Source organism: Lutra lutra, chromosome 9 (assembly GCF_902655055.1).
Source record: "Lutra lutra chromosome 9, mLutLut1.2, whole genome shotgun sequence".
Classification (NCBI taxonomy): Eukaryota; Metazoa; Chordata; class Mammalia; order Carnivora; family Mustelidae; genus Lutra; species Lutra lutra.
The window spans coordinates 19,830,255-19,856,929 of NC_062286.1; the positions used below are offsets into that span (position 1 = coordinate 19,830,255).

At 55.0% G+C, this 26,675-nt stretch overlaps 1 protein-coding gene across 4 annotated transcripts in view; it reads right to left on the minus strand.

Annotated features, from left to right (window-relative positions):
- DNMT3A (DNA methyltransferase 3 alpha) overlaps nucleotides 1–26,675 on the minus strand; it is a 98,386-nt gene that overhangs the window by 57,411 nt on the left and 14,300 nt on the right. For 2 of the 4 annotated variants that reach the window (XM_047744104.1, XM_047744102.1), the window contains exons 2-3: nucleotides 14,306–14,538; nucleotides 1,953–2,057 (exon numbers count right to left, since the gene is read on the minus strand). In XM_047744104.1, the coding sequence (XP_047600060.1) occupies nucleotides 1,953–2,057; nucleotides 14,306–14,368 (168 nt within the window). In that variant the 5' untranslated portion in view covers nucleotides 14,369–14,538. Of the gene's footprint in view, nucleotides 1–1,952; nucleotides 2,058–14,305; nucleotides 14,539–14,668; nucleotides 14,911–16,391; nucleotides 16,703–26,675 lie in introns of those variants that run through there. The other 2 variants (XM_047744105.1, XM_047744103.1) reach the window with 2 other exon arrangements.

Below are 26,675 nucleotides of genomic sequence, written 5' to 3' on the forward strand. Positions count from 1 at the left end.
CAGAGAAGCTCAGTAATTTGCTCAAGGCCACACAGTTGGGAAGCAGTAAATCCAGTGCTGTGTCTTCTATCAAACTGAGGTTGCTGTGGCCTCTTAAAGAGGAAAGGTTTGGCCGGGTAAGGGCAGGACAGGCCTTTGCTAAGCACTGGCTCTCTCTGGGGCTTGCACACAGTTAATTCCCCAAGGCATCTAGGAGGAATGCGTCCTTATCATCTCTGTTTTTCAGGGGGTGGGGGGAGCCAAGGTTCAGACAGTGACTTCTTCAAGATCATAAGCTGGGGAGTGGTGGAGCTAGGATTTAAACATAGGTCTGTTGTGTCCTGAAGACGGCGAATTTCCTTCTACACTAAGCCCCTGTCCCGGGTCAGGGGTATGGAGGACATAGGACCCACTGACCTTTGCCCCCACTCTGCCCTGCCTCTCCTCCCTCTCACTGGTCCCTCTCCAGACATTTCCATACACCTGCCCCTGACTTCTTCGCACTTTCTGTCCCCAGGGCCTCACTCCACCTCCCACTGATGGGCCCTCCCGATGGTCCTAGGGACTCAGGGATGAGCCAAAAGGTTACGAGGACTTTATCTGCTACAGGTGGTGACTCTTGTCCCCAGTGCACCTGGAAGAGGGGCGGGGGGCGGGGTGGTGGAGCTCTCTCCCGAAGATCATGGTCACACAGGCAGATGGGGAATTACCGGTGGGCTCTGACTCAGCCTGGCTCCCCCTCCCACTCCAGCCCGCACTGGGGTCCTCCACCTTCTCCCACAAGAAGGAGAGGAGAGGGGCACCCTGGGAATCTGGGAGTACAGCCTGGAGTCTGCTGCACGCTGGAAATTCCTTTGAAGTCCCCCGTTTTATCTTTCAGCTTCATGTGAATTTTTCATTACAGGCCATAAAATATCCATGTTTGCTTTAATATTAAAATGTTTAAAATTACTTACCAATTAAATGACTTAACTTCTGCCCCCCCCCCCCCCCGCCCCTCCCAGTCCTCAAGCAGAATTAGCAGTGGTGCACTTTGGTAAGTGCAGGTGCCTGACCTCTGGCGCCAGGGGCCCTCTCACCTCCAGCTGCTGCAGCCCTCCCTCCCTCTGCTGTCCCTTTCGCTAGGGCCACTGTGCACCCTGACTCTCCACCCCGAAAGGAGAAAATCCTGCCCTGCGGAGAACATTTCCTTGATGGGCTGAGTTACAAATCTGAGCTCCCAGCTCCCCCTTGCCTACTTGCTCAACTTTCCCATTCTCAGCTGGAAGGGGCTGACAGAAAGGAACCAGCTGTCTTCTGCGCTGGCCAGAGACTCCAGCTCTGCCTCTGAGGCTGAGGCATCGGCAGGCAGGCACCTAGAGCCCACGGGTGGTATCCCCCGGAGCACTGTTCCTCTTGGCCAACCGCAGGGCTCCCACCAGACTCTAAGGTTCTGGCCCCCAGAAGCCTGGGCTTGGGGCTAGCCCCAAAAACTACTTGAACAGTGTCTGGCTCTCCTGCTTTATTCTGAAGGGACCCATCAGCCTGCATCTCTCCTCACTTTGATCAGACTCCCAGGCGTGGGCTCCCTTCCTCCAGGTTCTCAGGTGGGACTGAGGCCGAGGATGGATGTGTAGATGGGAGAGAAAGGGGCCTGTGCAGGCAGGCCTGGGCTCACAGGCAGGCTGTCTTACTGCCCATTCCAGAAGGAAGTCCCGGCTCCACCACAACTCACAGTACAAGTTCTCTGCTCTCTAGAGGCTTCTGGTTCAAGGCAGAGAGCAGGAAAGTTGTGAAGGTGGTGATAGGGGTCCAAGGACAGGGGAAGGTCAGTGAGCTGGGCAGCTGGAAGACTGCACCCCATGGCCCAACCCTAATGGTCCCAGGTGCCCGCAGGACACATATGCCTGCTGTTTAGAGCATACATGCATGCACACGTGTGCGTGCGTGTGTGTGTGTGTATGTGTGTGCAGGGGGGATGCCGTGACACTCACCGGGGGGTGCTTGCGCTTCCGCCCAGGCCGCCCCACCTTCCGTGCAGTCGTGCTGGGCTCCTGCCGCTCCTCCTTGCCACGAGCCTCCTCCTGCTCCTCTCCCTCCTGTGGGTACAGACATAGCCTGTGAAGCCGGGGCTGGACCCAAGAGGCCCCCTCCCCTGTCCCCCGACCCCCACAATGGCCACACTTCCAGAGCCACGCCAGGCTGTTCCCCCTGGCAGGGCTGGCCTTCATCTGTCTCTGGCCTGGCAATGCCAGAGCCAACCCTTCGGGTCCCATGGAAATAAAACCTCAGGGGACTTCAGGGTAGAAGCCACTGCCCCGACGCCCGGCCACTCTCCCTCCAGGTGGAGACGTTTCCTTAACCACGGAATCACAACACATACTCTGACAAAAAAGTGTGTTTCTGGATAGGAGTTTATTTCCATGAAACACATTTTACATGGGTACAAAAATTAAATGAGTCATATATTTAATTGATCACCTTTCTCGAAAATAAGATCCCCTTAAAAGAAATATAAATATAGCAATTGGAAATAGGAGCAACACTTGGAATGAGGACCATGGCCAGCAATAGAGAACTTTTGAGGCCCCTGTGAATACACCTGCTCAAAAGCGCTTTGCCCGTATGCCTGTTACCCCACAGGAGCATCTCAGGGACAGCATCTTGGTTCATCTGAATGCCCTCCCTGCATTCAGGGAGTTCTAGATCCCAAGTCGGGTTTGGGGACCCATCTCACCCAGCACCTGGCAGTGCCGGGCACTGCTGCGTTGTCTCATGGAGCACAGAGGCATAAACCTAGAAAGTCCTTCTGCCTCACCGCTCCACCGGCCTGGCCACAAACCACCCACGGGTCGCTTCTGACTCAGCCGGCTCCAGCATGACTAATCACAAACAGAAACAACGCCGGGGAAGGAGAAAGGGACCCTGACCCAGCGGAGGGACCATGGGCTGCTCTTCAAGCCCCTGCAGGGCGTCAGGAGCCAAAGATGGCTTCAGAGTCCTCCCTGGGGAGGGTGCCTCCCCGGAGCAGCACCAGTGCCACGGGAGAGAAAGGCAGGGTGCCCAAGTTCCCAGTGGATTTAATCAAGATGTCCCTCAACATCCTACTCAACTTTCATTTTCTGTGATTTCAAAATAGCTTGTGGTTTGCCTGTCTGTGGGCGGGAGGGGAGGGTCCAGGGTGGAGAGAGAGTCTGCACCAGGACCAGAGACCCCTGACAGGCTCTTTTCAGGAAAACATGGCAGAGAAGCTGTGAGAGCAGGAAGGCCACAGGGGGGACAAACTGCCTGTGGAGGGGCAGGGCACGTACCCCACGGTAGGCCAGGCCTCTGGTTCTGGGCCGTTCATGAGATCCCCGCAGACATCCCTGCAGAAGAGGGGATCACCTGGATCGCAGAGAGAAGGTACCCTAATCCTGGTGACAGTTTCCAACTGGATCTACGTGCCATGGTGGTGAATTTCAGGCCGAGATGGTGCTTTTGGTCTGACTCCACTGCAGCCAAGTGGGCACTGTCTTGATCATTCTGACTAGCTCACTCAGCATTTACAAAATGGAGTCGATGTCAGGTCATGTGAGGTCACGCAATGGCCTGGGACTTAGAGCAGACCAACATGGGTTGGGCCCGGCTTGTCTATCAGCTAGTTAGTCTACCACCTTCTCCGGGCCTCACTCTCCTCATCCATAAAAGGGGAGCATGAAGGTGCCCGTTCTGCCAGATTCTCAAGTTTTTAGTAGGAATGAACAAACGTTCTGCCCCCTGTATGTTTTGTGCACTGATGAGTTCCCAGAGCCCAGCCCCGGCCCTGCACGAAGTGAGTGGTCCACATGCACCCCACACGCACCCCCCATATACTCAGGGGCAGCAGGAGGCCCACTCAGCCCCTGTGTTTGCCTGGAAAGCGCGAGGCCAGACCTTGCCAAGCCGCTGGCCTCTCTTCACAGCGGAGCCACTCAAACTGCAATGCACAAGGCAATGGGCAAGAAGGGGGCACCAATGTGGATCAGGGTCAGTCTGGGTGGTCACAGGGTATGGAAAGACTCCTACTGCCCAGAAATTCTGGGCTATGAACTATTTCTTTAACAGACTGCATTTCTGACAGAAGGATTCATCTGAGTTTCTTTGATTCCGAACGGACCACAGATGCAAAGGCCATTCGGAGCCCCTGCTCAGCACAAAGGAACCTCGGTTACCCCACTGCAACGACCTAATAAAGACACTTGACACTGTGGTACCCCTGAGCCCTGGCTTCCATCAGTACGGGGAGAAGGGGGGCCCCCCCCCGGGGCTACTGGCAGGGGGCTCCCGCGCCATCTTGAGACAGCGGGGAGTCTGCACGGGCTATGCACATGCACAGGAGGTGCTCGCCTCTCAACACACCCCAGGAGGAAGGAATGCTCCGATGCCGGATGCGGTGGATGCCGTGCCCCCGAACCAGGCCCTGACGTGTTGCGAGTGTGGACATCACCAGGGCAGGCCGCCACGTGTAGAGCCCAGGGCAAGGTGCGCTATGCCCCATCTGGCATTCAGGCCTCAGGCTCCCCTGGTTTGTGCCCAAAGAAACGAAATCTGCCCCCAGAGCCTGGGTGGGGGCTCGAACCTAGGTCTGTGCAACTCCTGGCCCATGCCCCTTCCATCAGGCTCTAAAGTACGGCTCTGTGAAAAGCATGTTATTTGGGGCCAACAGACACTCTTTCTTGAGGTAGCGATGTCATGAGAGCACAGAGAAGGGCGGTGGGGCCTCCTGCTCCAGGTCTGCCCGAGTTCACAGAGTTGGGGGGACAACACACAGAGGGGGGTGAGCAGATGGCTCAGGGCCATGGCCCTCAAGGAGGCCTATCAAGTGGTCCATTCTCACATCTATCATGGGGCCGGGCTCACTCAATATCTTTTGCTGATGGGCTGAGCAAAGGAATGTGAAATATGCTTATCAAATCTGCAAGCGGCACTGAACTCAGCGGCAGCGTCACTAATACCCTGAAAGGGAACAATCCGATCCACAGTGACCTGGAGCAGCTGGAAAACAGTAACAAATTGAGCGGAACAGACATGAGCCCAGGTTGGTTTCCTCATCCGTCCACTAAGGGGACTGAATTAGACAGTCCCTATGGTGGGATGTGGCAGGAGAGGGGCAGAGATTCTGGTCAGGTGGGATTTGGAGAGGGCGGGGTGAGGGGGGGGAGGTGAAGGGACCTTCTGCTCTGCTCTTGACTCACTAGTAGCTTCAGGCTCTTACCCTGAGTCTTGCTTTCCTCACCTACAAAGCAGGGATGGTAACGTCTTGACAGCAAGGCTGTGACAATTCAATGAGGTAATCATATATCCAAAGCTGACACGATATAGTCCACCAAGAACTGCTAACTTCCGCGCCACATGTCCTGACCAGAACTGTTCACAGAACTGCATCCCTCCCTCTTCCCCCCGCCCGCCCTCCCTATCCCCATGCATATCCCAGTGCCCTGCATTTGCAGCCATCACTCACTGCTACAAACCCCAGCATCTGGCTGGTCGACTGCAGTGAGATATTCAGGAACACGGGGCTCTCTGATCTTTCCAAAATGCAAAGCTGATTATGTCACTCTGCAGAGCTTAAGCCCTTGCCAAGGGGGCTTCCAGGGGCCTCCAGGATCAAGCCAAGCTTCTTAGCCCGTGTGAAGGAAGGCCCCCAGGATCTGGCGGGCGGCCTTGGTCTCCTCTCCCCACTGCCTTCCTCCCACCCATCGCCAACAGACTGCACCAGGTGCAAGAGCAGGCTGCTTCCCTCCCCGGCACCTTGGCATAAACCATTTCTTCTGCCCCAGCTACCTCCCCCTCAGGTTGACCAGCAAACCCTTACTCCTCCAACCTCATTTCTCAGATTTCCTTCCCCCAGGCTCCCTCCTCTGATCCTCTGACTGAGGCCATAGGTCCTCTCTCCCCCACAGCACCCACTCCCCAGCACTGTAACTGCCAGCTAGTGTCCTAGACAGGCCATGAGCCCCTTTGGGGGAGGGACCGTGTGTGTCTTAACCTCAGCACCCCCAGTCCCTAGACCAAGTCACCTAGCGTGAGGCAGGCACTCAAAATCCCTTGATGAGTGAATGTCACATAGTAGGTACTCAGTAAGGGAGTTCACACACACACACACACACACACACACAGGTACACATGTAAATCCACAGACCAGCACAAATATAACTGTGCCTGAGGTTTCAGTGTTGCTCTGATCTTTATGATTTCAAATCAGGAAACAGGATGACTAAAATGTACTTTCTAGGCTTAAACACAATCATGTCGCTTTACATTTATGTAACTCTTTGCAGCTTTCAAAGCACCTTCACATTTGGTGGCCTGTCAGATTAGGTAGTTACCATCAGCCTCTCTAAACTTCTGAGGCTATGATTTGACCTAGATTTTAACACCGCTCACTGGATGGATTATTTTAAGCCACATACAACTTCTCATTCTGATGAGCTGGACTGGGACGATAATAATCTCTCACAGTTGTACAGTACATGGTAATTAACACAGCATTTTCACATACATTGTTTCATTTTATTCTTCTGCTTTACAGCAAGCAGAGCACGTATTATTTTCTTCCATCACACCTGCGGGAACTCTGAAGCTCAGAGGGGTTGTCTAACTTGCAGAGATCAGAGAGCCAGGAGAAAAGGCTTTAGAACCAACATTTAAATCTTTGATTCCCAGCTCGAGGGTCTTTCTGCTGTAACACACCACTCTAGTCTATTACCCTCAGTGCTCCCGACGTGTGTCACTGTGTGCGTCACCGGGAAGCCACGAGCCATGAGCCACGAGCACACAGGCAATCCAAGGCAGAGGCACACACTGGCATTTGCATCCTGTCTCCGAGGCTCCGGCCCGGACACAGGACCCCTCCCCTGAAGAGATCTATGTCCCACCCGGAGCCAGCCCGCCAGATGTACGTGCTCCCTTCAGAACACACGCCGGATGCTACCGACCCAGCATCCGCTGAGCAGATGTCTCAAGTTGGTGTTTGAGTGGAGGGGATGAACTCGCCGGATCTAGCCAGCCACTTGCCCAGACCCTTTGGGACAAGAAGCACGTACAGCCTTGGCCAGCTGGCTGGCTGGCCTCCAGGGGTCCGTCTGTGATCGCGGAATTCGGTGAAACCAATTGGCCTCTCCGCCAGGCCTGGTCCCAGTCTGGGCTGCCTGAGGCCCAGGTCTGCAGAGTGACGGCCACAGGACACCACACACCACATTGCACACACGTGTGCACACACACACACACACACACGCTCACGGGTGCCACGTGCCAGGGCTGGCGGGGCGGGGGGATGAGGCTGCAGTGGGAGTGACCACATGGTGGCCCCTGGGATGGCTGCACACCCTCATATTTCCGCATACCCTCCAAAGCCCCCTGTGTTAACGATCTCAGTCACCTCCCAAAGCTATCAGCACTGTTTCAATTATTCAACAATATTCAACACATATTCATCGACCGCTTAGTAGGCTTCACACTATATATCTGGATGAAAGCCTCCATCCCTCCCAAAAGGCCATGCTCCTGGAGGGCCTGGCCATGTCCTGTTTGGCTCTCCACGCCCCCACAGCTCCCGGGTACCTGCACACAGCAGGTGCTCCACGAGTGCCGAATGGCTGAAAACAGTGGTGCTTGTGGGATTTCCTGGGCCCCCCAGCCAGGGCTGCAGCCCTCTCCCTCAACATGCGTGCCATGCTGGGGCTTCACTGCCTTCCAGAATGGAGACTCCATGAGCCACAGGCCCAATGCACAGCAGCTCAGCCCAGCCACGTCAACCTCTGTGGCCTCAAGGCCAATGTGAGGCCAGGCCAATAAGCATGCTCAGAAACATTTATCCAGCACCTACTGTGTACTAGATACAAAGATAAGCAAATAGAACACTCAGTTTAGAGAGAGAGAGAGAGCGAGAGAGAGAGAGAATCATAAAGAAGTACCTGAGTAGAGTGTCCCCCTCCGTGGACCCGAGCCTACCCCGGCTCTGTGCAGCCCACCCATCCCACCAGGGACCCCCTTTCTGGAAGCACCACAACACTACATAGGGCATGATTTCTTTCTTGGTTTACAGAGGGAAAGAATCCAGACGAAACCGTTCATAGCCACGTGACCTTTGCGAACTTTCTTAACCCCCCTGTGCCTCAATTCCTCACCTCTGAAATGGGGATAATGAGAGGAGATGCCTCCAGGGCAGCCGTGAGGATTAAGTGAGTTAATTGCCAAGTCAAGCAAACTCCTTTCTATGACCTTCCATACTGTGCAAACATTGCGTGGGACGATTATAAGTAATATCCCTAATTGCTCTGTGGCTCTCCGCAGCAGGGCAGGGCCAGGCCGAGGTGCCAGAGAGGAAGGGCATCACCTCCAGTTCCCCCTCAACCTGGGATACCCACAGCAGCCTGCCCTTTCCTGTTCTGTAGAGCTGAGCTCGGCTATTCCCGCCCAGGCCCTGGGGGACACGCTTCTTGGCAGGGAGGAGCTCCATCCCTAGCCTGAGCCCTGAAGGCCTGAGGGACCCACATCCGAGCCTCTGAAGGCAGCCACGGCCTCTCCCAACAAGAGTTAGGGCTCCCTGTCTCTGGCTTCAGTGTTTCATCTATTCAATGTGTGAAGGGAAGAGGGACCTCAGGCCTGCCTATTCTCGGGGACCCAGAAATAACCTTCCTTCCACACACCAGGTTCTCCATGGACTTTCAGGCCACACCTTTCACACCCCACCTGTATTTTCCACTCTCGCCCCGTGGATCTACAGCACGAATGTGCAGGCAGGTGGGTAGATAAAGAGATTGTTAGGTAGGTAGTAGCAAGCTAGCTAGTTACCCAAAGTGAGTCCCAAGACTAACAGAATACATGCCAGGCCCCCATGTTAAACACACACCATGTCAACCTCTCATTTCCCTGCTCAGAGGCCACATGAGCAAGTCACACAGCAGAGGCCAGATTCAAACACAGGCCTGTCTCCAGAGTCCCAGTGACTCCCACTCACAACTGTATCAACAGCAGGTTACCTGAGCCGGACATGCACAGGCTACCTCCTTTCCCCGTACCGCACGGAGCGCGCACATTTGATGAACTGAAGGTCTCCAGCGACCCCTGTGTCTAGCAGGTCTATCGGTGCCATTTTTCCAACAGCCCTTTGCTCACTTCATAGTCTCTGTGTCACATTCTGGTAATTCTTGCAATATTCCAAATTTTTCCTCATTATTATTATTATTATATTTGTCGTGATGGCCAGAGATTACAACTTGCTGGAAGCTCAGAGGGTTGGCATGTTTTAGCGCGACTTTTAAATGAAGGTATATAAATTTCTTTAGACGTGTCATTGCACACCTGATAGACTCCAGTAGAGTACCAACGTAATGTTTATGCGTTGGGACATCAAAAAAAAATTCATCTGACTGGCTTCATTGGGATCCTGGCCTTAGAGTGGTGATCTGAGCCGAGCCGGCAATCTCCCTGAGGTACGCCCGTCCTGTCTAACTCAGAGAACTTTAGAGCATCCCAGCACGAACACACAGGTCCCCGTCAGCGCAGGGGCGGGCCCCGTGTGCTTCACACACCTGCTGGACGTGCCCAAGCATCTTATCAACTCCACTGAGCTAAAAATGGATGCGCCCTTCTTCCTAACTGGGCTCCTGAAGAGGGAAGGGGAACGCGGCCTCTTCTGTAACTGCTTGAATGTACTAAGAGGGCTGCTATTTCAACAACCCCTACAGTGACTATTACAAAGCAAAGAGCCGGCCCTCAGCGACGGTGTGTGGGCATCTGAGTGTAATGAAGGCAGAGCGTGCCCAAGCAGGCAACAGACCCATGGACCAGCAAGAACAACGGAGAGCGGAGCTGGGAGAAGCCCACCCAGGGTGCCCCCAAGCCTGTGTACTGCCCACAGGAAGTGGTTCGTGCCCAAGGGAAGTCAGCACCTGCCAGGCCTCTGGGGTGGCCTTGGGTGAGGAGGGAGAAGCCCGGCCATGGCACTGGCCACACACACATTCACACTCACGCATGCACACAGCACACTGGCTGTGCTCCCCCAACATCAATCCGCACCCCTCCTGTCGCTTCTACTCCCCAGCTAGGCAGGAGAGGCCTCCCTCCTCCAAACGGTAGGCATGACCTATAGCTTCCTACCCCCTCTCCTTTACTAGGCCCTCCAGGAATGTTTATTCAGTTCATCCGACAGACCTGCGGAGCCCTACTATGTGCTGGTACTGGGGAAGGTACCTGGAAGGAAACAGAGGAAGAGGAGAAAAGAGAAACAACGCAGGAGGGAGGGAGAGAGGCACGCAGGCGGGGAGGGAAGAAGGGCAAGCAGCTGTGTGGCCACGGTACTGTCTTCACGGAAGAGTGTGTGTCTGGAGTGTGTGTGTTGTGTGTGTGTGCGCGCATGCTGGCCTTGTATGTGAATTTTTACTGGAGATGAAGCGCACCCCAACCTCAACCCCAGGGCAAGAGCATGGCCACACCGAGTAAAGCATTCTCTGACCATCCCGACTTCCAGTCTGGACCAACACCCTTGAACCTGCAGCAGAAGCACCGTGGGCAGGGCTGTGGGCATCACGGCTTTATGTGGGCGGGAAGGCTAGGGGGAGCCTGCCTGAGTGCCACGGCCCGGGAAGAGCATTCACTGGCTGTGTGACCTTAGTCAAGTGACCCCACGTGTTTAGGCACGCATTTAGTCGTTCAGAAGATAGAGTGCTGAAAAATACAGCCTACCTTATGCAGCAACCCTAAGAGCGAAATAAGAGCGAACTAAGATCACGCAAGCGCAGAGCTTAAAGTAGCAGCTGGCAGGGAGTCCGCACTCAGCGCACCTTGGCTGTTGTGTTTCTGAGGCCGGAGGAAAGAAAGCGGGGAGCCACACGATCGGGGGCCCAGCCTGGGGCTTCGACTCTTGGCCAGGCGCTAATTCACATGTGGGGATCTGAGGAGGCCCTTCTAGCCCCAAGGTTGGAATGTTCTTGGTCTCCTTTCCTGCTCCCTCTGTTCCCTCTCCCCTCCCCCCTGTGCAGGGCCCGATACCCCACCCAGGCTCCTGGCCTCCTAGGAGGGACAGGCCTCCCTGTCACCTCCCACCCATCTCCCATAAAGCCACCTCCCCCTCCCTCCACTGTGGCCACATTTCCCCAGCTGACCCAGCCTGGTGAGAACCCCAGCGCTCAGCCCCCCAAAACCTGCATTGTCCCAGCGTCCCCACTTGTTCCCTCCCCACCCAACATGGACAGCAGGGTAGGGGAGGCTGCGGGACGAATGGATGCTGGGCAGGCGTCTCTGTGCACTTCCAGCCATAAGCGAGCTCCTCGGCTCTCACCCCTGGCTCTGCACCCAGCCTGCCTGATCGAGGCCCTGGGCTGTTCCCCTGTGGAGGGGTCTTACCGCTCTCATTTTCCTTCCAACCCTAGCCACAAGGTACTTCCTGAGCACCAACTCCACGCTAGTCAGGCCCTGCCCTCCAGGGGCAGCAGTGGGGCTGGGTGTTGCCCACACCGGTACTTCTCAGATGCCCTAGAGAGAGGCCTGGCTAAAACAAGGACTGCTGGGCTCGAGCCCCACAAGCTCTGACTGGCATTTCTTAACCTTTCCAGGAGCCACCGGTGTTCTCAAAAGAACCACGGGTCCCCTCCAAACCGTAATTCAAGGCAGACCGAAAGCAGCAAGGGCTTTGACTGGAGAGGAGTGGTGAGAATCAGGGAGAAGGCCCATCAGGCAGAGGAAGGAGCATAAACAAAGGGCTGGAGGTTCCAGGAAGTACCACAGTGGAAGGTGCGTGAAGGCGTGGCCGGGAAGGAGGCTGGAAGGGCACGTGGGGCCCAGGGCCAGCGGGTGGCCACACCCCTTCCCTCTGGCTCACCAGACAGTTCCTTAGTGCCAGGTGCTCCTGGCGACTCGGCCAGACTCCTTGGGCGGTAGCTCAAGCCCATCTTCCCCCTCTGTGGTGACATGGCACCGCAGCCCCAGGCCTGGCTTTCTCCCGCTGCCGTGGGAGACTGGCAGTGTCTCTACCCGCTCTCTGCCGAGGCTCCCTGGGCGGCTCCCAGAGCAGCTCCCCTGAGCTGCGGAAGCCAGCCCAGAGGGACTGGGGAGGTGGGCCAGGTGAGCCAGTGTGCGCCCGGTGGGCGTGGGCAGCTGGGGAGGAGCCCCGCTCTATCAGCACCAGGATCTGGGGCCGGGTATGTGTTTGTTGCCACATGAGCCAGAACAGTTACTATGGGTAGATAATAATAGCAATCGTAATCCCTCATAATTGGACCAGACTTTGCTGTTTGCAGGGCATTTCCATGCCCATGACCTCATCTGACTTCCCCAACCACCCTGTAAAACAGACACAGCTAGAGTTACTATCCCCACTTTACAGCTGAGCAAATGCAAGCCCAGATGGCCTGAAGTCACATCTCCAGGAAGTGGCAGACTCAGGCCTGGGACCTGGGGATTCTGACTCTGTCCAGTGCTCTTTCTCAATCTTGAACTGTCAGAACAGAGAGCCTGCTCTGCTGCTCTCCGTGCAAGGGAGCCAGGGGCTCTGGTATCTAGGGCAGCACCGGTAACGAGAGAAGCTTGGCCTGACTGTCCCCACCTTGCCCACCTGCGGGGGTGGGGGGGCAGCTGATCACCAACTGCAAGTGTACGGACACAGAGCTCTGTCAGCACGAATCCAGGCATCAGACCGGGTAGGGAGCTCAGGGTCACCTAATCCAATAGAGGAGCAAAACAGACCCGACCAGGGGAAGGGAATTCTGCAGAGCCGCAGGTGGCTGGCCGCAGGTGGCCGGCCACAGGTGGCCCCGACTCTGTGTGGGTCGACTGCTGCCCGAGACAGGAGTAGCTCGGAAGGCCCAGAGAATAAACTGGACTGCCTGTTCTTTTTCTGTGGGGTCAGGAAGAAGGGGACCCACAGCCCCTAGGAGCCTGGCTCAGTGGACCACGGCAAGCACTTTCTCCGCCACCTGCTGGGTATACACCCCCCGACTAGGGCATCCCGCATGATTCCAGGCTGCGGAGGCAGGTGCCAGGGCTTCGTGCACACACCTGCATGTCTCCACACAAGGACTGATCCAGTGGGAAAGGTTCTGATCCAGCAGGCTCTCATCTGGACCCACCACTGGGTAGCTGGGCTCAGCTTCCTCATCTGTAAACGAGGGCCATCTGTCCTTGCCCCACTTATTTCAAGGGTTGTTCCTGAGAGCCAACTGGCTGGAAACCACTCAGAAAACAGAAACAAGCTGTAAGGCTGAGGGAGCCCAGGAAGGAGCTGAGCACGCGTGAGGGCGCATCAGGGAGCATAAGCAGGGGGCGGGTCTCAGAGCTGTCCCTGATGGTGGGCAAGCAGATGGGATGCTCCTTGCAGTGTCCAGGGGGCCCATATCTGGTGCCAGGTGTCCACTCTGGTTCCAGAAGGACAAACTATACCCCCCACCTAGCATCGCCACCCCTCCCTCCTGCTCAGGAAAAGGGGAACAGGCAGAGGGAACTGTGGGGACCAGGGCACAGCAGACAGGACATCCCAGAAAGGCCTATGGCTAGCACAGCTTCCCCAGAAAGGTGGCGGGGTTTACCATCTCACTGACAGAGTGAAAACAGAGTCTAACTGTTGGGGTTCAGGGAAGCTTTGCCTATAGATGGACACAGCTTGGTGAGGTCCCAAGGCAGCCTGTCGCGGCCAAGCAGGGATCTCTACAGGGCTGCTGGGATCTTCTTTGATTCAGGCCCGTCCTGGAGTTCAACAGAGGGTGATGAGCTCACCCCGCAGGGGGCTCCGAGAACAAGGACGTCATTGGCTCCATGGTCAGAAGTGACACTCAGAGCCCAGGGTGGGGGTGAGGGGCAGGAAATCACCTTCTCCGGGATGACTGGTGTCACCGTGTGCCTGGGTGTGCCTGGCGCTCTGAGAGGGGGAGCCCTCACGTGGCCTCCTAGCTACGGAGCCTCCCCAAACTAGCCTTTGGCCTCGCAGAAGCAGAGGCAGCTAAGACAGGTCAAGGACCCCCTGAGGATACAGAGCTGGTAGATGCGAATCCAGAAAGGAAGCTGGGTTTGGGGACACTTTGCCAGGCTGTCCCCCCACACTGCATACAGACCCGGGGCTTGAACCTCTGCTCAGACACCGGGGGAGTTAGAAAGCCTGGATCCCAGAGCGACTGCTTCAAATTCCCGCTGTACCCCCAGGACCGAACGTCTACAACCCATGGCCCAAACAGGGACACAGCCCTCCCCATGGCCCAGTGTGGAGACTGAGCTGCACGGTCCAGCGCTCAGCATGCCAGGGCTGTCACCAGGGCTGTCATCAGGGCTGTCATTACCTGGGGAGGGCCCCTCCCCCCTCCCCTCCCATGGCTGCGGCCAGAGGGTCCCTCACCTTGCGGTCCTCCTCCCGCTCCAGAGCGGAGCTGCTGGTGTCCCCAGGGCCGCTGGAGGGCATGGCGGGCAGCTGGGCGGTGGGAGGCAGGCTGGGGCTGCGCGGGGCTGGGGGGCTGCTGGGCTTTGGGGAAGGAATTATCGTGGTCTTTGTCAGCAAGAGTTAGAACTTAGACATAGATCCCGGTGAAACTCTGCCTCCGGCTGTGGGGTGTGGACTTCCAGTAGCTCCACCTGTGGGGGGAGACAAGAGGGGTTAGCAGGGCAGGGCACCCCCAACCCCTGACACCCACCCACCCCCAGTCAGCCCCACGCCGCCCCGTGAGGCCTGTTCCTCCGAACTCACTCCTCTTCCCAGGCTCACCGGCAGCTCGGGCCAGCCTAGCCCGCCAGAGAGCGGGGGAAACTGAGGCCGACTCAGCTGGCAGGGTCCTGCCTGGCTTCCCTCAGGGCCTCCTCCTGCCTCCAAGGCACCAGCAGTCTCCCCGGGCCTCCGCGTTGCTGTGGTACAGTGGGCACCAGTTCTGGGCCTTCCAGCGGCCTCCTGCCTCCTCCCTTCTCTTCATTCACGTCTGTTCTCTCCTTTGAAAGCTTCCCGCACCCTCCCTCCCACCCAGCCACCCCCTGGGAAATCCCAGAGGTCCCCAGCCCTGCTACATTTTCCTTCTAATCTGTCCTCCCCTCACGCCCCCACCCCCACACGGCTCCCACCACGTGGAGGAAGTGAGCAGCAGTCACAGGATGTAGTGAAATGAATGTCACCTCACTTCAGAACCAGCGTCTGGGCCCAGAGAAAGCTGAGGTTGAACTCCGGCTGTGGCCAGGCTGAAGGCCTAGGTCTGCAGTGCTGCTGAGAGGCCGTCTTGGTGGGGAGAGGCCACAGCCCAGGCCTTGCTACTCCCCCCGCCACCCCACGAATCGGCCCCATTTGCCTCGGGAAACTGGGGTGCTCGAGGGGGCCCTCCACACCCACACAGCTTAATTTTAGGGGCTTTTCATCTTCCCTGCTTCAGGTGTGGGCCTCAAGCCAGTAAAATAACAAAGCCCCTGCCGCAGGCCTCAGCTAGGGGTGGGGGTGTTGCGGATTCAACCCCCCCTGCTCACAGACACTGAGTTCTCTGGCTCCCCACCCCCCAGGAGGAAACTCGGGCCAAGCCCCTGCCTCCAGTGCACCCGCCTGCAGGGAGGGGATTGGCAGGAGAAGGAAAGTGGGAGGCAGCTGGATCTGGGCCCACCCACACCCTTCCCCTTCCAGTTCCCGTTCTGCTTCCCCGGCTTCCCCTCCCTCTTGGGCTTCTTCTCCCATCCCCCTCCAGCCAAGGCTCCCTGGAAAACCAGGCACTGGAGAAAGCACAGGCTTGGGTCTCCCAGGGGCGCAGCCCCTTCCCCAGGGAGGCACTTCCCTGGGAGGTGGGCTCTGCCTCCGGTGTGGAGGGGTAGGCTAGAGCTGGGAGGAGCCTCCTTAGGGCCTGGACAGGAGGAGCTTTAAGTTAAAACCTCACCAGGCTGAAGGTGCCCCAAGCCCCACAGGTGAGCCCTAAGGAAGCTCCAGGTGCAACTCGCGCTTCTCAGCCCAGCACGGCACGGCACTGGGCTCCGGCACTGGGCTCCATGCACGCCCGCTGCCGTGCGTGTCTCTCCAAAGAGAGTGTTGCTTTCTGCGTCAGAGGCAGTGCTAAACCTGCCTGCCCTCCTTTGGAAAGCTGGTAGTACTCTTACTCTCCCTCGTTTACAGTTTACAGTGGAACCTCAGGCTCAGAAAGATGAGGATCCATCTCTACTCCAGAGGTCAAGCACAGGCTTGAATCCAGATCTCTCTCACTAAAGCTCTGAGGCCGATCTCTGGGAAGCTTCGTCCCCCAACTTACACCAGCACCCAGAAACAGCTCTCAACAGTCCATGGGAGAACTGGTCCAACCCAGAACTCCATGAGGCTTCCCTCCATTATCGGCCGTGACTCCCCTTCAAACCCACACACCGTTTGTTAGCACAAACAAGTCCAATGACCCCCTCACCCCCCACATCAAAACCTTCAAAAGGATGTGGAAGCTAAGAGAGGCAGAGTCTGGTTGGAGAGAATACTGAACCTGATGTCAGCAGATGTGGGTTCTAGTCCTGCCTCGGGCTTCCCGCCCTCAGCTTCCTCATCCATGAAATGGGCGAGTTGGATGACATGATCTACAAGGCGTCCTCTAGCCCTGCCCTGCCAAGCTGTTGGAGGCGCCGAGGGCAAAGGGGAGAAGCAGACAAGGCTGGGACACCCTCAGGAGTCCCAGAGCCCCAACATGGAGTCCATGAAGACCAAGAAGGCACAAAGTAGAGGCAGATAAACTTCTGCCAGCTGTTTGTCTCAGCACTGCCCTGTGGCCTAGAAATATCCAGGGAACTTCTGTGAGGGGAAGAGAAAAAAAAAAAAACTTTCAGAGAACCTCTGATTGCCAGTGAGAAGAGGAAGGAAGTAGGAGGGAAAAGCAGAACATCACAAGGCATTGACCCTGAGGGCAGACACCCCGGAAAGGAAGGGAAATGCTCTTTCCCCCTCCCCTTCCTCCATATATCCCCCTGATAGTTGAGCGGTGTGTGCTCACCTCACAGCAAACTCAGCTGACCCGGGTCAGTCTGTAGGTTCCTCAGAAAGTGTTCTCAGAGTCACCCCGCATCACTGAAAACCATCCAGCATATGGCCAGGCGGGCCATGCACTGCACAACGCCAGGGGGCCCACCGTGGTGGCCATGGTCCAGGACTTGACACAGCGCTTCCCAACTGGCCTTAGAAGCTTCCTTCTCTCAAGCAGCCCTACTGCTGGGAGAGACCTGCCCCAAAGCCCATGGTCCCAACACAGCAGCCTGCGTCCACCATGATGGTCCTTTTCCAAGCATCGCTCTGCTGTTCCTGGCACTGAGGCACCCTTCTCACCCACACCAAGGGCTGTACCACAAGAACCACCACCAAAGAAAAACCCACGCCAAGAACCCTACCACCATGACAGGTAGCTTTTATTTCCTCCTTTATACTTCTAATGGCCACGGGGGGCATAAATAATGTTTCTGACAATAACTTTCACCAACGTTTAAGGAATCCCATCACAAAAAAGTCTTGGTATCACACCTGACACTGTCACCATTATTACTACTCCAATTGCAAAACTGTTGTGGAAAAAGGACTGGGATTTTGAATATGCACACCCAGCTTCACTACCTTCTAAATCCAACTTGGTAGAAAGCTTTTTAAGAGACGTACAGTCACATGAGTGGGCTGAACAAAGAGGAGACACCACCAACGAAATTCTGGGGTCTGGAAAGCAGACTTGTGATGGCCAGATTTCAGAGAGAACTGCTTACAAATTAAAATCAAATCAAAACAAACCTCATTTGTAACAAGAATCCTTAAAAGATGGAGGCAATAGCACTGGGCTATCTCCCAGGCCAGGGGTGGAGAGGACCCATGTGTGAAAATAAAGCAGACTGAATGAAAGAAGGAAAAGCCCTAGACCCCCTCCCCCAGAAGTCTGACGGTTGACCCTCCGGGAAGCACAGAACCCAGGGTCTTTGCACAGAGCTGATGGGAGCAGTGGAGAGCCACAGTAATATATCAAAATCAAGGAGATGAAGGTTATTTTAAATACTGGTGTTGAGTGCCCCCACGCTCTTCCCCCACTGGGCTCCTCGAACCCTGGTAGCCAGACCCTTACCTTCATCCCTTCTGGAGAATCTTGCCAGTCCGAGAGGAAAAGCCTACAGATACAGGTGCTGCACCCAGAGCCCAAATGGTGTCCAAATGGCTTGTGTGGGCCAACCAGTGTGGTCTGCCAGGAAACAAGTCCACCATCATGCACCAGAGCTCCCAGTCCCCTCTTCTTAATCCTGTACAGAACAAGCAGGGACCAGCAGACATCTGAGGGAGGCCTCTGGCTTGGACAATAGAGACGAGAACAAATAAACCAAACCAAAACACAACTTGGGAAAGACACACTTCGTGCACAGAGAAGATACTAATTCACGAAGCAAGGACAGGGTCCTGTTTAAAATGAGAACAAAAAAGAGCTTAGAAATACCAACCATGCTAGTAAAGACACAAAACTCAACACAAAGGGCACCAGAAAAAGAATGAAAATTGGAAAGAATGGAAAAGAGAGAGAACTGGTCCAGAAGTTTCCATATGTAAAAAGCAGGAGTCGCAAAAAACGCAAAAACAACAACAACAAACAAAACGGGAGAATGTTACTGATGAAAGAGTGCAAGAGAATTTTCCAGAAGTGAAAGACACAAGTGGCCCGGTTGAGAAGGCCCATTGCATGTCCGCACAAGGGAGGAAAGCAGACCCACAACAAGGCACACCACTGTGAAATTTCAGAACACTGGTGCGAAGAGCAGATCCTACGGACCTGCACAGAGGAAGAAAAGGGTGACATACTGAGGTTCAGGAATCAGAATGGCTTCAGACTGCTCAACGTTAATGTGAAAAGCAAGAAGACAAAGGACCCGGTTGCCTGGGTGGCTCAGTGGGCTAAAGCCTCTGCCTTGGGCTCAGGTCATGATATCAGGGTCCTGGGATCGAGCCCTGGGATAGAGCCCTGCTTCCTCCTCTCTCTCTGCCTGCCTCTCTACCTACCTGTGATGTCAGTCTGTCAAATAAATAAGTAAAAATCTTTAACAAAAAGAAGAAGAAGACGACAAAGGACCAATACCTTCGGAATTCTTAAAATAATTATCCCATTAGAATTCTTTACGCAGCCTAATCATTTAGGTGCGATAGTAGATTGAAGTTATTTTCAGACACTCTTTTCTCTGGAACCGTGAGCAGATGTCCTCTAAGACACCTGAGACAAAGGAAGGGATTCTCCAGGATTAAGGTGAAAAGAGGTCAGATGAAGCCATAGAGGGCCACTGTTCAGATCTAAGCACTGTGACTTAAGAAGTGCTGTGGCCGCCATGCCCGCGACCACCAAAGGGTCTTTTTAATCCGACAAAAGCACAGGTGCTCCTCACTGTTCGAACTCCACCATCCAAACTCGGGAACGGAACGGATTCGGATATTAACAGGTACCTGTCCTGGACCATGTGCTCCAGGAGGGGGAGTAAACCAAACAAGAGGAAGACACGAGACCCAGAAAACAGGAACTCCAACCAGAAAGAAGGCAAAGGGAATGCCAAGGAGGACCGCAAAAGGAAGTCCCAGAATGGCCGCTAGGACATGTCGCCTGCCCAGACAGCGGAAACTGGAGAACTGGAGCCAAAACATGTCCTACGTGACGTGACTGCCCTTGCAGAGAGCCCGCCGACAGCGCTGAGAAGGTGAGGCAGCAATTGGCAGAAGGTGCAGAGAAAATAAGGCAGATGGAGAAACAAGGTCGTTATTAACTTCCGGGGAAAAAAAAAGAAAGGAAACTCTTGCAGGATACTCGAAGGCCTGGCTGGGAACACAGCTGCATTCGTTGATTTAACAAATACGTGTGTGTCCATAGACATACATATGTAATGTGTGTGGGTCTGTGTGTGTATGTATGCATATATATATACATGGAAACTTCCTGCCGCTGCCATGACAAATTACCACAAAATTAAGGGCTTAAAACAACATAAATTTGCTCTGTCACAGGTCTGGGAGTTAGAAGGTCAAAACAGTTCATGTCACCGGGCTACACATCAAGGTGCTAGTAGGGCTGCATTCTTCCTGGAGGCTCTAGGGAGAATCCACTCCCTTGACTCGTTCAGCTCCTAAAGGCTGCTCACATGCCAGGGCGCCTGGTCCCTTCCATCCTCGGAGCCAGGGATGGCCAGGCCTTCCCTCATCGCCTGACTCTGTCTCTTCTCCCGTCCTACCTCCTCGACCTCTCCTGCTTCTATTGTTCATTTCTAAGGCCCCTCCTGATGACACCAGGCCCACCCAGAGAATGCAGGATGATCTCCCCACCTCAAGATCTTTAACTGCAAAGTCCCTCTAGCCACATAAAAGTAACATATTTACAGGTTCGGGGGACGAGGATGTGACAGTCTTGGAGGGGGGCGGGGCACTATACGGCCTCCGACACACGTATACACGCGTACAATCATATGCGCATAGAACAGTTTTGAAAGAACACTGGTACGTACCATTAAGAGTAGGCCCACCACAAGAATGATTTAGGAGTGGAAAGGGTGGCTAGGTAGGAGAGCTAGGATCTTATTTGCTAAATAAGAAATCAATGGGAAATGTCTAAAATGGAAGGGTCAAAAATATGCACATTCCTCAGAAACCTGAGCTGTAAAGTTGCTAAAAGAAACAGCTCAAAGCGGTAGCCTCTGAGAAGAGGAAGAGGATGGGAGCCTCTCTCTGGTGAAGAGACACTGCGACCGCCTTCTTAAATGATATGCGTGTACTACTGTGAGGAAATAAAAGAGAAATTTTAGGAAGACAGAAGGGGGGATGGGAAGGTGGTCTTACCCCTCCCCCACTGCAACCTTTGGTTGGGTTCGGCTTCCATCCTCCTCTCTGAGCGCAGCTCAGCCCTTCCACCATTGTCGCTCTATGAAACCATCACATCCCACAGCATAACCATGACCAGAGAGCTCCTCACACCCACACAGAGTTCCATCACCAGCTACAGAAGTGGTACCTCCCTCCCTGCCCTTCCACCCCACCCCTCCCCTCACCAAACATTGACTATCTTCCAGTAACATCACTTCCATCAGGCCCGGCCCAGGCACGGGGTGCTGCCTCCCAAAAGGCATCTGTGCCTGTCACGGCTGCCTACGTCCCTAACCACGACGCTGGCTCACTCAACAGCCCACCTCAGCCAGAGACCCACCGTTCAGCCTTGGCGGCCACGTCATCGACCACGTCATCTGCCACGTCACCGCCCGCCCCCACTCCCGCCCCTACCACCACATTGTCCCCTACCCCCACCCCACCCCCGCACCATTCCCGCCTCCCCTCCCGGGGGGCAGATCATTCCAAATCTCCCCTCCAAGCATGCCCCAACCAGCCCTGACACTGTCACCCCACTGTGTCACCTCAACTAGGGCCTGCACAGAAGCAGTCTCTTCCAGAAGCAAAGCCAGCATTGCCCCAAGCCTAAATCCTTGCTCCATCAGGAACATTCCTAATGTCCTCTCCCTAAGAGCCCCTTCGACGCCATGGCGAGCCCTCCATCTGCCCCGCTGAGAACCACCTCACCATCTCTGTAGCGGACCCCCCTTCCCTCCCCGCATCTGAAGTCTGCTTTCCCCCTCGTGGACTTTGCTTGTTTCCAGCTGTCTGGTGGCCTTTCCCCTCCCCACTGGCCACAGTGGGGTGTCTTTGCTCTGACTCCACACCTCATCCCCTCACCCTCCCCCACCCACCCCACCCCCTCCCGCAGAGCGTGAGCACGTGACTGGGCAGGGCCAATCAGACGCCTCCCGGGACCCGGTGGTGCAGTGGAAAGGCTAAGGGGTAGGATGTGAGTCAGGAGCCGATGCCCGCGGGGGAGGGCTTGCCCGAGAACAAAGGGCTGAAGACAGAGGGATGGCAAACTGTGGTCACTGCCTGGGTCCCCGCAGCATCTCGCTGTACCCGAAGGCGGGGCATCTCTGAACCTCCCGGTCATGGGAGCCTTTCCATCCGTGGGGTGTGAGTGAGTCTGCGCCCCGCGGGTGACAGTCCTGACTCATATGCTAATGTCAGCCTCCCGAAGGGCTTCTTCCTGCGTGGGTTCAAATCCTGACCTGTTTCCTCCATCAGCTGTGCGGCCTGGGGCAAGGCGGTGGCCCACAGCCTCAGTTTACTCAGCTGTAAAAGGGGGGAAGTGACAGGAGCCACTTCCCGGGGCTGTTGTGAGAATCTAAATGAAATGCATCGCACGTGCTTATAAGAGTGCCTGGCACGAAGAAAATACGCAATACATTCGAACAACTGTTAGTCCCTGACTAATCCAGCCCACAGTTTTCTCTCCTTTCTTGAAATCCCCCGAGTGCCTGTGAGCCTGCATCGCCCAAACAGGAGCTTGTACTTAGGAAGCTCCCACGATGTGCCAACCCTTGAGAACAGAGCTTTACGATGTCTCCGTTGATCCTTACACCTCACTCCGACCTTTTGAAGCGGGGACTACTTTTCCCCGGTTTCCCAGATGAGAAAAGGGAAGTATAGGGAGGTTAACAAAGCTGCCCAAGGTCACGATTAAAGGGAGCCAGATTCAAATCCAGGTCTGTTCTACCCTAAGTCCAGAGTGTTCCATTCCATCATGTCCTCTTACAATTAACCTGTGACTGTTGCTTTGGGCATAGACTGGTTGGAAAGCAAAGTTTCTGGTTAGCCTCCCTTTCCTGCCTGTGTGCAGTGGGGACAGGAGTAGGGGTGGTGGTAAGCAGTGCAATCTTCTAATCATAGTATCTGGTGCCTTGCCCAACGAGTCCGTCATTCATTCAACTATTTGCTGAGTACCAGCCACGTGCCAGGCCCTTGCTTAGAGACATACCTTGTCCCATTTCAGCCTCACAACAATCCTATGAAGTTTATGAAGCAGGTTCCCTTGTTAGTCCCACCTTTAATAGAAGGAGAACCTGAGGCTGAGAGAGGTTTATTGCCTCTCCAAGGCAGCGCAGGTAGAAAGTTCCAGAGTAGGGCTATGAAACCAGGTCCATCGAACTCCAGAGGCCTCACAAATATGGCAGCACTCAGTCATGGATGAGCGCTAAGCATACACCCCAGATCTGCCATCTATGCCCCTGCAGGGACACCAGCCCACAGATGACAGCCTCATAGCTGAATTTCCCACTTGAGCTTGGGAGGAGGAGCAAATGACTCCTATAGATGACAGAAGGCAGGAGAGTAATCTTGTGCCCCATACCATCCAGGGTGGTGATAAGCTCCAGGGCTGGTGAGCTGAGGGCCAGTAGAAGGCTCAGGGGAGCGATCAGGGCTTCCTAGACAGAGATGTCTATCTGCCAAGTCTGTTCCCCACTATGACAGCCTCTCTTGGTCACAAGACTGGGCTGGATGTGTGTGTGGGGGCTGGAGGGGGGATGAGTATCTCTCCTTTGGACTGCTCATTCTCTCTCAACACGAGTGAGATGCACATCATCATACCATTACTCTGGCTTCCAGAAACATCTCTCCCGTCCAAACCACCAGCTGCACATAGAATACCAAAAGCCACTGGCAACAGGCCAACAGTCCTGCCATCCTATTGCCACTTCAAAGCCCATCTGTCTGGCTCTGGAATCACAACACAATGACTTGTGGTTCTCACACCACCCTCGAGGCCAGGGCACCCCCAGCGTGAGCACTCATGATCACCCGAAGCTGCTGCCACCGTAGTGGCCACACGAGCAGAGAGGAGTTGAATCAGACTATTCCACTCATCTAATGGTTACCATGACACAGCCCAAAAGCAAGGAGGGAAAAAAAAAAGATTTATACCCAAAATAGATGCTGGTAAGGATCTGAAGTTGTCCTTGGGCATTAAAAAGAGCCAGTACAGGGCGCCTGGGTGGCTCAGTGGGTTAAGCCGCTGCCTTCGGCTCAGGTCATGATCTCAGGGTCCTGGGATTGAGTCCCGCATCAGGCTCTCTGCTCGGCAGGGAGCCTGCTTCCCTCCCTCTTTCTGCCTGCCTCTCTGTCTACTTGTGATCTCTCTCTGTCAAATAAATAATAAAATCTTTAAAAAAAAAAAAAAAAAAGAGCCAGTACAGACTTCCAGAAAGGAGCATGCAGTTCTGAGCATGACGAGTCAGGAGAGGCCCTGTCGGGAGCCACATGTGCTGGGATAGCCAGAGGGGCGTTCCGTGCCCCTGGAGCCGGGGACCCCGGGGGGCCAGGCTGTGGGTCCGTGTGAGAATCAGCCACGTGAACCCTGGCAGGGCTGCTGTCTGGGGCAGCCGTGAGAGTGGCTCAGATTCTGTCCTCCCCTCCCCAGGAGGTGGCCCATGGTCCACACCGGGCAGCTCCCAAGACTTTTCACTTACTTCCCTGTTGACACCCACATCTAGCCCCCCACCCCATGTCTCTGAAACCCTCTAGGAATGCTGACCATCATGACCCCCACCACCATGGCTCCACTGGACACTAAGTCAACAGCCTGGCTTTTTTGGATCCCTATTCCACTGAACCAACAGATGAAAAAAAAAGGAGTTACCCCACTGGTTTGGGTGATCGATCCTGGTTACCAAAGAGAACGTGGGTTGCTGGTTCACAACAGAGGCAAGGGAGACCAAGTCTGAAATCCAGAGGATTCTCTCAATTATCTCTTAGAATTTCCATGCCCCAAAGTTAAGGTTAAGGGAAAACTTCAGGAACAGTGACAACAACAAAGACGACAGGCCAACCGGGGATTCAGATCCTCCAAGAATCTAAGTTTAAGTCACTCCACCAGGTAAGAGAAGCCTGGCCTGCTGAGGAGAAGAAATGTAGGGTAGAAGTGGGAGAAAGGAGCCGGACAGCAGATGTGGCCTTGCGAACAAATACAGAAATGAGAACTGTAGTAGTTTTGCGTATTTTCTACTTACTTGATACATATACATGTTTATTTGCACATGGTAACTGTTTTCTTGTTTTTCCTCCTTCTTCCCATTATTTCATACACCAGTTGTTGGAAATTAACTTTATAATTTAGTCCTTTTTTTTTTTTAAGGGCTCAAACTCACAACCCTGAGATCAAGAGTTGCATGTGCAGAGGGGCCTCGGTCGCACACGCGGTTAAGTGTTCCACTCTTGGTTTGGGATCAGGTTGTGATCTCAGGGTTGGGGGTCAGGCCCCACATTGGGCTCTGTGCTCTGGGCTCTGTGGGATTTTCTCTCTTTGTCCCTCTCCTTCTGCCCCTGCTGCCCATGCTCATTCTCTCTCTCTCTCAAATAAATAAATCTTAAAAAAAAAAAAAAAAAGTTGCACGCTCCAACGACTGAGCCAGCCAGGCGCCCCTCTAATTTAGTCCTTAGGTAAGAAGAGAATAGTCAGTGGGACTGTGATTGAATTCGAGAAGTTATTCATGTAGACAGCGGTTGATACAATGATTGCTAGGACTCTTCATCTGGGGAAAAGGGTGAGAACCTCAGTGAGAAAAATGGCTGCGTCTTGCTAGGTAGAAATACAGCTTATTTGGTAGTTGTAAGGGGGCCCAAATGTGCGTGAAAGGTGCGAACGGAACCGTGCAGCCCAAGGAGTAGACGGTGCCCCTAATCGATTTATTCATCCTTCATTTCCTGCTCGGTGAAAATGGAGCTAGGCCCTTGAAATATTTCTCCTCCGCCAGCAGGCCTGGTGTCGCGCTCTGCCAGCAGAGGGTGATGGAGGGACACTGAAGAAAAGGGAGTCTCCTTTCCTAGATCCAGTGGGCTCTCTCGGAGGGTTCCAGCACCATACACAACGCCTCCAGCAGCCAGATCCTGCTGTCCCTGTGGCTCCCCTACGTCCCCCCATGCACAGTCCTGCCCCATCCAGCACCAGGCTCCTGTGGGGCCTGGCCTCTGCCGTGTGCGACTGCCAGCAGCATCACCCAACAGTCCCCTTGAAGGGGGGGTTTAGTGGTGACTGTGCCTCCAGCAAGATATTTCCTCATACACAGCTTTCCTTGGGATGCAAAGGATGGGCTTCCAGCGAGTTCTAGGGGCCAGGTTTCCGGCAAGGGTCTCAGCCCTGGGGGCTGGTCTCAAAGTGCTGTTTCTAGATTCTCTGCTGTTTGTATTACTGCTTACTAGCCCATCTCTCATTACTCTCATCCCCTGTTGTAGTTAATAAGTCTTGATAGTGAACTTTTCCTGTTCAAATCACTATGTGGTTTCTGTCTTCTGAATGGGCCCGGACTGATACGGTCACCCACAGCCTCAAGGGGCCATTTTCCATCCTCTCGGTCCTTGAGTTCTATTCCGCCTCCGTACCAGCCAACCACTGCCCTGCTTCCAGCACGTCCATCATCTCTCGAGTGCTACTGCTGAGCCCCGAGACACCACTGCTTCTGGAGGTTCACAGAGCGGGGGATTCTCTGGCTCTCTCTCCCAACCACGCCTCCCCCTGGCTCCGTGCCCTTGACTCTCCCACCCCGGGCCCCTTTGCTCTGTCTCCGCAAGTGCTCAGCGGACACCCTCAGGGGTCCCGCTGGACCTTCTGTTGCCCTCTAACTTCCCCTCTGCCGAGAAACTCAGGCTTCCAAGTCTACTTCGTGAACCTCTCCACCTGGCTGACCCGCAGTCACCTGAAACCCGACTCTGCGAGAACCAGATGCCACCTGTTTCCTCTGGCTTCTCTCCCGCTGTGGAAGTGCCACCACCGTCCCCTCCCCTGCCGAGCCCCCACCCCCGAAGAGAACTGAGATTCCCTGTCCCCCGCTGCCGTCCCCACACTCCACGCAGCACCTGGTCCTCAGGCCTCCATCTGCCACCTCCACCCGGGGCCTCTGGGCCATGGGCCTTGCCCTTG